This window comes from Ascaphus truei, chromosome 5 (genome assembly GCF_040206685.1).
Source record: "Ascaphus truei isolate aAscTru1 chromosome 5, aAscTru1.hap1, whole genome shotgun sequence".
Taxonomy (NCBI): domain Eukaryota; kingdom Metazoa; phylum Chordata; class Amphibia; order Anura; family Ascaphidae; genus Ascaphus; species Ascaphus truei.
The window spans coordinates 289,462,040-289,474,181 of NC_134487.1; the positions used below are offsets into that span (position 1 = coordinate 289,462,040).

Here is a 12,142-nt window from a genome sequence, read left to right on the forward strand (position 1 = left end):
GATTGGTGAGGGAGTTGACCCATACTGGACCTACAGTAGATGCCATGCTGGCATTGTGAAATAATATGCTGTACATCGAATCTTGCAAGCACGATGAGTCCCTGCTACAAAGAGCTTGCAATCTAGTGTTGGTGCCCCAGGCACATGGAGGTAAAGTGACCTGCCTGAGGTGACAAGGAGAGTGGAATCTGGGATCGAACCAGGTTCACCCTCTCTTAAGGCAACATTGTTAGCACAAAGATATCCTTTCAGAGATGTGGCTGTCACAACCATCGTGTATGGGAAAATCCCCCAAAGGCTGGCTGCCTGCCCCCATAACTGGGAAACCTATTCAAACATTGCTCACAAATTCAACCCTGCAACAAATATTTTTGAGGTACAGAGTACCATAATTGTGTGCCTGGAAAAATAATAATTTGATATAGGCACTTGTCCTGGAACCAGATTGCATGTTTTCCCTGTTCTAAGACAGCCAGTACTCCTCAGTGTAAGTGGCAACATTGTTGCTTTCCCCTGTGGCTTCCCAGCCTGTTGCCTTGGCAAACCCCCTTTGCTCAAACCTGATGTGGTTTGTCTATCCTCCCACGCTAGTTGGCATATTCCTTGCCTTGTTCCTGCTTGGACAGGAAAGCAAGTCTTTCTTTTGGAACCAGCAGCCTGTTGTCCCATCTCCTGGCAGAATTATCATAATTTACCTCTCCCTTACCATTGCCACCTACCCAGCTCCCCCCTTTTGTGTTATTGTTGCCTTTTACAATACAAGAACAAGAGAAAAGAAGGACTCTGTGCATCTACAGGGAGTGAGTTAACTGCCTGTCTCTACCACTTGCCACAGTGTGCGTGAGACAGAACAGCACTAAGCATCATTAAGGAATATCCACAATTATCAATGGCAAGAATCAACATATTAGCTAATAGAAAAAAAAATATCAGTGCTTGCAACTAATTATTGGGGGTTGTATGTATGTATGTATACTGTAGTTTCATTTATATAGCACCAACAGTGTACGCAGTGCTTTGTGAAATTAACACACAAGCTAAATCAAACAATGGGAATACGAACAGCAAGTAAAGGATAAGGCAAAGAACGTACAATGTATGTGATTGTATGGTTTAAATATGCTTATTTTTATTTCTCTGTTATAGCACCTTTTCCCAGTATTGAGCAGACGATTCATGTGACATCAGGGGTGGGGAAACTCCAGTCCTCAATGGTCACCAACAGGACAGGTTTTAAGGATATCCCTGGTTCAGCACAGGTAGCTCAATCAGTGACTGAGCCACCTGTGCTGAACCAGAGATATCCGTAAAACCGGACCTGTTGGTGGCCCTATGGGACGGGAGTTTCCCACCCCTGATGTAATCACTTGAATGCTGGATCAGCTGGCAGCTCCGTCCAAACATGTGAAGTAAAAGGTCAAAGTTGCTCTGACGGAATACTTTCTAGTAAATCAAACCTGTCCAGTCGAAACTTTGATCAGGACTTCACAAGCCTGAGAATGGAACCCACATGGACACCTGCATCAGTTTAGTTCCTTGCTGACATTGTGTATAAACTGCTAACTCGGCTTATATTAAAAGCTGATAAAACTCAAACATATCTTCTGTATAAATTGCCCCCCACACATGCACATTATTATTCGGAACGGAAGTGGTTTATATTTTCTCCTTCTGACTTTCCCCATTCCTAACAGGGCCTCTCTCCGTATTTGATGCATGAAATGTCACGAGGCTGCTAATGCTTCGCAAAAGCAGAATACCCAGGACATCTGTTGGTAAAAGGGCAGCAGTTTTATTGCCAAACGCCCTCGGTGCCTGAAACTCATTATGCTCAGCGTGTCTGCATCAAGTAAATACAACCCATGCATTGGTGGCTGAGGGTTCTGCGTTAATCTTCTGCAAAATAAATGACCCCACGTTCATTAAAGCACTGAATATCTTGCCATGCTGTCAATCCAATGGCTGAGTGTATGTATGTATGTTTTTATTTATGAAGTTCCATTAATGTACACAGCGCTTCACAGCAGTAACACACGTGACAATCATATACATAACTCATAATGGGAAGAAGCGCTTCAGACATAAAATTAACAATTAGGAAAAGGAGTCTCTGCTCCGAAGAGCTTACCATCTAATTGGTAAGTAGGAAGAACGTACAGAGACAGTAGGAGGGTGTTCTGGTAAGTGCGTCTGCAAGGGGCCAAGGTTTATGCTTTCCATGAATAACTTTTATTCATTGATCTGCTTCACTTTTGATAGCAAATAAAAAGGAATCGACATGCAATGGCTCCGTGTGTGAAAACTCCCTTTCATTTTATTAAGCTGTCTGTAAAGAGGCAAATTATATGGTCTATTCTGTACAGCGCTGCATACATTGTTGGCAATATATACGGTATATCAGAATATACATACAAATGTACATTTCCAGGGTCAAAACTGTGTACTTTGTAGAATTTCATCAATTTTTGTTTTTTCTCAAAAAGGCACCAACATTTTAATTACAACTGGGATCTAACTGTGATCGGATGGTGCCCCGTGATGACCCAAATATGCACTGCTGGGGGGTGTAGGGCCCCCTTCACGGCACATACCGTTCCCCTCTGCCACCCTTCCTCACCCGAGTTTCCCATGTTCACTGGATGTATGTAAATGTACGACCATAGCAAAGAGAATGACGACACGTTTATGCGGTATCTCCTCGCCCGCTTCCTTTCCCCTTTCCTTTTTTCCGTATCCCTCCCCTATAAACATGGAAAATATTCAAATCAACAGTACGATTGAAAACAAATAAATGGGGTCTAGGATACATTGACCAATCTCTGAAAGTTCCTCTGCATTAGACATGGGCGGATTTTGGCCGCGGACTTGTACCTGCCCTGGATTGGCCGGTTCCTTCACGCTGCGGATTTCCACGGATTGACCTCAAAAAGGGCGATTCCCCTATTCTGTATTTAATTTTTTTTTTTATCATTGACATTCTAGTCCATGGATACAGCATCCGAGGATTGGATTGGTAAAATCGACCAGCGGATTGTATCCAATCCGGGTTTTTGATCCGCACGGATTGAAACAGGCACAATCCGCCGACGGATTTTACACCACGACACGTATTTCGAGTGGAAAGCTTGGGAAATTCAGCTAAATTAAGTTTGACCATTTCGCCCGTCTCTACTCTGCAATCCAGTGCTTAATTAAGTTAGTTCCAACAGCAAAACATGTAGCATACGTGATCGAATACCGCTCATCTCCTGTGTTCTGTCTCCTTTCCTGTCCTTCCACCTCTACTGCTCTCTCTCCTAAAATATCTTTCCCTCGCTATTCCCTACCTGTGGAATTCCCTCACGCTCGGTATACTCCAGGCACTTTTTCTCCCTAACTTCCAACCAAGCAGAAAATATACAGTCTAGAACAAGCGTTTCAATAGTCTGGACTCATGAACACTTCTGCCCACACCCACGGAGGTGCTTATCCACCATCATGGTTAGTCACTACCATCTACTCCACTTACACCTTGTCCTATTGTCACTAAGTTTCCCAAACCGGAATGGGACATTTGGTTAGTGGCCGTTGCGCTACGAACAACTCCCCGCCAGCGGTTGGTCGCAGGGGGACACTCTGCCGCAGCCGTTTCGCCTCTGAACCCTCCACCGCTGGCGGCTTCTACAAGAAGGTAAGTTTCAGGGTAGGGGGTTAGTTTTAGGGTAGGGGGTTAACTTTAGAGGTTTTAGTGGCTAGGGTAAGGGCTTAGGCTGAAGGGTTTTAGGGTAAGCGGTTAAGGGTTTTAGGGGACTAGGTAGCGTTAGTATTAGGGGTTAAGATTAGGGGGTTTTCGGGTAAGGACTAAGGTTAGTGACTTACCTTAGCGACAAAGCTGCTGGCGGCTGAGTGCCCCGGCGGAGAGGTGAGCAGCGGATAAACGCCGGCGGTCATTTGGTCGTGGTGAAACGGCCACGACCAAATCTCCTAGACTGCTCACAAACTACCATTTAGATTGTACTGGGCCAGGGATTCATTTTCCTATTGCCGGCGTCGATATGTGTTGCACTTACAGTATTGTATTATAATTCCCTGTATTCCAATGCCTATACTCTGCATACAGCACATTGCAGGAGCGACATGAACACAAATCTACTTAAATACTAAATCAATCTACAATAGCAACAATCACCATGTCCGCTTCCATGGAGGCACTGGGTGACAGATCAGCCAGTCAATGGTTTTTAGTGTGCCAAGGGTTCCCCAGCGTGGATCCATTTGGTAAGCGGTGTAATGCCCAAAGGTTTCACAGGAGAGATAGGTCGGAGCCTGCAGCACACTGAGCCCTTACGTACTCGTTAATACTGACAAGACTAGATCTGTTACTTCCAAGCCCCTCCAACAGCAAAAGGGTTAACAGGAGCCACTGGTGGAATCCAACTTATTTATGGGAGGAGCAGCATAGATATCACAATCATTAAAGGGCTTACTAAAAGCACGGGGTGTGACGCAGTGACGCAGGCTCCTGGGAATGTTACATTGGAACGGATACTTGGTGCATTGTTACAAAATGTTATTGTCATAATGAGTGAGAGTGTCTAATATCAAACACGCTCTCTGAATCCCTCACTGGTGCATTGGGAAGGTGTGTCCCTATGAGTGTAAGCTCCAGATCTTCATATGCAGGTGAGGATACAACCCTTTATCCTTTGTATGGAGGAAACACGGAGACAATTTGTGGCTCAGAAATGACACTCATTTGAAATACTTTTCTAGTTTCAAATAGCAGAGGGATGTCCAGAAAGGCTGGAACGAAGGACTGGAGTTACATACAGTAGTTACATAGTAGTTGTGGTTGAAACAGATACTTATCCTATATTTGTATTTACAGTATTGCGATACAGAGGAAGGCAAACAAAAAACCCCCCAGAGAAATATCATCTAATGCAGTCTCATATAGGGAAAAATTAATTCCTTCCTGACTCAAATAATGGCAATCAGATTACTCCATGGATCAACATCTTCCCATGATTACTGATTTGGTATATCCCTGTATACATTTCCTTTCTAAAACGACACCCAACCTTTTTGAAGTGAAACTTCCTTAGTGGCACCTCATTCGAACTGGGGCAAAAATGAATTGTGGAGACAGAAATGAAACGGATGTGACGTCAGTGCTGGCAGTTGAGGCCGGGCTGTGTTCTGGCTCAGCCCGACCCCAACACTGACATCACACCCGCTCCACAAATCAGATGCGGCGGCGGCGGCGATAGCCGCCGGCGCCGCTCCTAATGGCCCCCGCTCCCCCCACATGGTTGATGACATGCGGCGGCGGCGGCGATAGCCGCCGGCGCCGCTCCTAACGGCCGCCATTCCCCCCGCACATCCGCTGCCAAGCCGCGCATGCTCAGTAATCGTGGGGACTGGAGGAAAGCCACGCATGCGCAGAAGCGGTTGGCAGCGGCGCCGTTCCCCGCCCGCTGCCACGGCTGTTGACATGTGTCCCCGTCTGCTGCCCGGGACAGCAGAGACCGCCCGACCGGGACAGCAGAGACCGCCCGACCGGGACAGCCCCCCACCCACCCTTTCCTTACCCGAATGGGACCTCCCTCCCAGCCCACACATGGGCCCGCCTAACTTCCACTACCGCTGCCATGCCGCGCATGCGCAGAAGCGGCTGGTGGCTGGCAGCGGCGCCATTCAGCCCTCCAGTGACGCGGGCGTTTGCGGGCCCCCCAGGAAGCGGTGGTACAAAAACCCGGGCGCAACCCGCGCGGACCCCCCCCCCGGACCCCCCACTCACTGATGGACCCCCCCGGACCCCCCACACACTGACGGACCCCCCCACACACTGACTGACACCCCCCGGACCCCCCATACACTGACAGACCCCCCCAGACCCCCACACACACTGACTGACCCCCCCCCAGACCCCCACACACACTGACTGACCCCCCCAGACCCCCACACACTGACTGACCCCCCCCCCGGACCCCCCCACACACTGACTGACCCCCCCAGACCCCCACACACACTCACTGACCCCCCCAGACCCCCACACACACTGACTGACCCCCCCAGACCCCCACACATACTGACTGACCACCCCAGACCCCCACACACACTGACTGACCCCCCAGAGACCCACACACACTGACTGACCCCCCCCAGACCCCCACACACACTGACTGACCCCCCCAGACCCCCACACACACTGACTGACCCCCCCAGACCCCCAAACACACTGACTGACCACCCCAGACCCCCACACACACTGACTGACCCCCCAGAGACCCACACACACTGACTGACCCCCCCAGACCCCCACACACACTGACTGACCCCCCCAGACCCCCACACACACTGACTGACCACCCCAGACCCCCACACACACTGACTGACCACCCCAGACCCCCACACACACTGACTGAACCCCCCAGACCCCCACACACACTGACTGAACCCCCCAGACCCCCACACACACTGACAGACCCCCACACACACTGCCTGACCCCCCCAGACCCCCACACACACTGCCTGACCCCCCCAGACCCCCACACACACTGCCTGACCCCCCCCAGACCCCCACACACACTGCCTGACCCCCCCAGACCCCCTCACACACTGACCCCCCAGAGCCCCACACACACTGACTGACCCCCCCAGACCCTCACACACTGACCCCCCCAGACCCCCACACACACTCACAGTCACACACTCAGTCACACTCACACGCACACTCAGTCACACGCACACTCAGTCACACTCAGTCACACGCACACTCAGTCACACTCACAGTCAGACGCACACTCAGTCGCACACGCAGTCAGACGCACACTCAGTCACACGCACACTCAGTCACACGCACACTCAGTCACACGCACACTCTGTCACACGCACACTCTGTCACACGCACACTCTGTCACACGCACACTCTGTCACACGCACACTCTCAGTCACACGCACACTCTCAGTCACACGCACACTCTCAGTCACACGCACACTCAGTCACACGCACACTCTCAGTCACACGCACACTCTCAGTCACACGCACACTCTCAGTCACACGCACACTCTCAGTCACACGCACACTCTCAGTCACACGCACACTCTCAGTCACACGCACACTATCAGTCACACGCACACTATCAGTCACACGCACACTATCAGTCACACGCACACTATCAGTCTCACGCACACTATCAGTCACACGCACACTCTCACGCACACTCTCAGTCACACGCACACTCTGTCACACACACACTCTCAGTCACACGCACACTGTCACACGCGGAATTCACATTGCCTGACCCCCCCAGACCCCCACACACACTGACCCCCCCAGAGCCCCACACACACTGACTGACCCCCCAGACCCCCACACACTGACCCCCCCAGACCCACACACACACTCACACGCACAGTCACACGTACACTCAGTCACACTCAGTCACACGCACACTCAGTCACACTCACAGTCAGACGCACACTCAGTCACACCCACAGTCAGACGCACACGCACAGTCAAACGCACACGCTCAGTCACACGCACACGCTCAGTCACACGCACACTCAGTCACACGCACACTCTCAGTCACACGCACACTCTCAGTCACACGCACACTCTCAGTCACACGCACACTCTCAGTCACACGCACACTCTCAGTCACACGCACACTCTCAGTCACACGCACACTCTCAGTCACACGCACACTCTCAGTCACACGCACACTCTGTCACACGCACACTCTCAGGCACACTCTCAGTCACACGCACACTCTCAGTCACACGCACACTCTCAGTCACACGCACACTCTCAGTCACACGCGGAATTCACACTTAGTGCAAATAGCTAATACAGGGGATGTGTGCCGAGCACGCGCATTCTAAGTCAAATTTATTTGCGTTTTGTCATTGAGATTGTATTTTGATTTTTAATTAAAACATCACCAACACCAACACAAATACAATTTCTGTGACAAAAGTCAAAGAAGTTTCACTTACTATGCGCGTGCACAGCACACACAGCTTTTTTTTTAAAATATCTATTGTATCTGCCATCACAGTCTCCATGGGTAATGAATTCCACATTGTAGCTGCCCTTACTGTACAGATCCCTTTCCTTTGTTACTGGTGAAATCTCCTTTCCTCCAATCTTAAGGGATGACCATGTGTCGTTTGTACTGCTCTTGGGATGAATAGTTCTTTTGAAAGCTCCTTGTATTGTTCCCATTAGCCTCTTTTCTATTGTAAATAAATCTAATTTAGCTAGCCTCTCCTCATAAGTCACATTTTCCATCCCCTTTGTTAATTTGCTGGCTCTTCACTGCACGTTTTCTAGCTCCATAATGTCTTTTATATGGGGTGGTGCCCAAAATTGTACTCCATAGTCAATGTGTGATCTTACTAATGCTTTATAAAGGGGCATAATTATGTTTACTTCCCTTCCATACATTCCCCGTTTAATGCAAGATATGATCTTGTTTGCCTTTGCAGCTACTGCCTGACTTTGGGCACTGTTGCTAAGCCTGCTGTGTACAAGCACTCCTAAATCCTTCTCCATCAAGGGTTCCCCCAATTTATCTCCATTTAATTTGTAAGTTGCCTGTTTATTCTTGCTTCCCAAATGCATAACCTTACATTTATCTGTATTAAACCTCATCTGACAGTTACCTGCCCACGTTTCCAGTCTCTCCAAGTCCTTCTGGAGAGAAATTACATCCTGCTCTGATTCTACTACCTTACACAATTTAGTTTCATCAGCAAAGATGGAGACTTTGCTCTCTATGCCAACCTCAAGGTCATTAATAAGCAATTTAAACTGTAGGTGACATGTTCAGAGAGGACAGGTAGATTTAAGTGAGAGAAAGGGGTACCTGCTCTAACCTATAGATATGATTGCTGGTATAATTACTGGCTAGGGTGGTGCTGTTAGAGATGATATTTGGACCAAACTGTATACACAGGATCCCTGTCATAGCATTCAAGAGTAGAGATGAGCGAATCAGCCCAAATCCGTTTCCCTGATCAATCCATGCAGATTCATAAAAATCCGCCATTAGATACATCCCGTGGACGGATTTGTATAATCCAATCCGTGGATTCAGCAATCTATTGGCGGATTCTTAAGGAACCTAACCCAAGAACCCCCCACGGGATTGCTGAGTCCGTGGATTGGATGCTACATATCCGTCCACGGGTCGTGGAATCTGCAGAGTGTACTGGTAATAATAATTTAAAAAAACCTGTAAAACGCGAATCGCCCGCGTTGATCCGCTGAAATCTGTGGACCAAAGGAACTGGCAGATCCGCTGCGGATCCAAATTCTCCAACAACAAAAAAATTGCCCATCTCTACTCAAGAGCCACTAAATAATACTTGATATTTATTTGGTTAGACTAAAAACGTGCAGGAAAAACAGTTCACTGAATTCCAGTGGAGAAAGCTCAATTTCTCTACTGGAGACAACCTCTGCTCATGTATTCCTGAGGAACCACTACACATCTCTTACTAATAAACTAGATTTGCATGTGCTAAACAGTGCTACATATAGTGTCAGTGGGCATGAATGGTGAGCTAACAAGGGATTAAACCTGCACCAAAGGATGTAAATAGCAGAGCAGTGAAGCGTAACAAAGCAAAGGTGAGAATATATCATATCTACAAGAGAGGAGATATTGGGAAGTGAAAGCACTAGTGTCAAATTGTGCTAGCGTCTTCCAGACCTAGGGGGGTAATACTCTCTATTCAGTCTCAATATCGTGCTAAAATGCTCAGCGTTTGGAGAGACTCCTCGCGCTGCTTCTGACCGAGCTGGTCGCGCTCCCTGCGTCACCGCTTCAGAATAACATACAGTAACACACACAGTCTTCCACTGAGCCACCTGTACTGAACAGGGATATCCTGAAAACCTGACCTGTTAGTAGCTCTTGAGGACTGGAGTCGGCTACCCCTGATCTAGAGCCTAAAATAACTCCTGACAGTACAGCATTTTTGTGCTGCTGGGTAATTTCCAGGTACAGTATGGCGTAGTTACGTATAATTTCAGACATTAAAAGTACGCACAGCCAATGGCGCTTATCTGAGACCTCATTATCATATTTTAATGATTCTCTTGCTTCTAACTCTAAATAGGCTCCTAATCCCGGAAATAGTAATGGCGCCGCGCTAATATTGTAACACCGCAAGCAATGTTTGCGATTGCGTCTACACTCTAAATTAGGCTCATAACGTCTGTTTTGGATTCCAGGAATTGCTTGACAATTTGATGTCAACAACAACGTGTTTACTGGTTTTTAAATTACATCATTGAAACCTCGCTCTCTCTCATTGGAGGGAATTCTATGTCGTGCGAAAACGTAAACGGCAATTTTTCACCCCAAACCGTCCCGAACGGCCACATCGGACAATACAGAATAAAGCCCCTTGCCTCTCTCTTTCTCTCTCTCTAAACCCACACACATCTATCTAAAGTCAAATCTAATAATGTTTTTAGAAAGTAATTAAAACAGGACTACATAAGGGGACAACCAAGTAAAATAAGAGTTACAATTCCATACAACAAATACCACTTTGCCCTCTTACCTCTGTGCCATTTGCTAGTGAAATTGGCTTCGACGTAGTTATAAAGCAGCAGCAGCAGAAGAAATGATTCTAAATGCATCCCCCCTTTTCTTATTTAGCCTTCCCTGCTAAGAACAGAGAGAGTGGGGTCCCGTCCTTTTCCTCTGAAGAGTAACCTGCTATTCCTCCTGGGTAACTCGTCCACAGCTTCCCAGTAGTCTCCGTCTGTGATCTAAACTGCTCATAATTTAACTTATGACTTTAGCAGACTTTTTTTTTTTCATTCTTTTTTTTTTTTTCTTTACGCACATCTGGAATGAGTCAAAAGTGCATGCGAGAGAGCTGGCAGCAGCAAGACGCACAGCGCATCACATTCCCCACACCGATGTTCTTGTGAAGGACGGTCCAGTTAGAAAATTATTGCTCTTGCTTTCATTTTATTATCGGCATTCACTGCAGATTAAATTTTTTTGGGCACCCCATTAATGGAAGCCCCATAAATAAGGTACCAGGCAGTACCCACATCCTTGCAACAGGTAAAGCCAAATCCAGAATTGTATTCCATGGTGAGACCCTAACGTCTTCATTGTGCGAGGCACAGGAAATGTACTGCGCATATCTGCTCTATATTTTGGGAAGTTGTTTGTCCAGTTTGTTTATTCGCTATGCAAATGTGCACCTCTGAAGATAACGTAACTAGGGTCGCCAGACGTCCCGTATATACGGGATTGTCCCTTATTTCATTGACTTGTCCTGTTGACCCGGAAAGGTCAGTTAGGACGCATAATTGTCCTGTATTCGAGTGCCTTGACGTGAAGTGTCTGACCGTAGAATTTACAGTCATAAAAACGTAATAGAGTTCTACTTGAGTGTGATATCTTTTTTGATTGATGTCACCTTACTAAATTATTAAAATAATAATGTTGGGACACTGCATGGTCATCTCACAATACCATGACACCCGCCCCTGTCGGCGTTAATTTTTTCCCCACCGCTGCTTGTTACGTCTGTGCGTGTCCTTTACCTGCCCGGCCAAGAATAGAGAAGATAAAAACCAAAGTATAAAGCACTCGAGCAAGAGATACTGTTCAGCTTGAAGCATACTGCATTTCGCCGACCCGTATTGTAAAAAATTAAATGTTAAAACCCTAATCGTAATCAAATTTTGCATGATGGTTCCTGAGATCAAGGAGCAGGTTTTTGTCAATGTTTGGATACAATTCACAAATGACATCACATACAGTATGACATCAGCAATTACATAACTGATGACATCATATATGACATCACAATTGACATGATCCCATCACACAACCCTCAAGCTCCCACTAAATCTTGGTCACTCTGAAAATCCAATTTGCAACATTAGAAAAAAAGTTCTTCAAGGATCATCGTTTGGGACGGGAGCTGTTGTTGTTTTAGCAGATGATTTTCTTCACAAAATGCTTCCTTAATTACTAAAGGGAACTATGGCTGATGAGTTAAAAGTATGTTTCAAAAATGTATATCTCTGGCGGAATGTTATAAACAAAAGCTTACAACAAACACGCGAGCTCGTTTACAAGGTGATGACTCTGGGAGCGGGGCCTTAGCCTTACAAGGT

The 12,142-nt window shown here is 47.3% G+C and overlaps 1 protein-coding gene across 1 annotated transcript in view; it reads right to left on the bottom strand.

Annotated features, from left to right (window-relative positions):
• Positions 1-10,793, bottom strand: part of FAM180A (family with sequence similarity 180 member A) — a 38,578-nt gene extending 27,785 nt beyond the window's left edge. Inside the window, exon 1 of the mRNA XM_075602586.1 lies at positions 10,561-10,793. Coding sequence (XP_075458701.1) covers positions 10,561-10,639 — 79 coding nt within the window. The 5' untranslated portion in view covers positions 10,640-10,793. The remainder of the gene's footprint in view (positions 1-10,560) is intronic.
• Between the last annotated feature and the right edge of the window lie 1,349 nt (positions 10,794-12,142).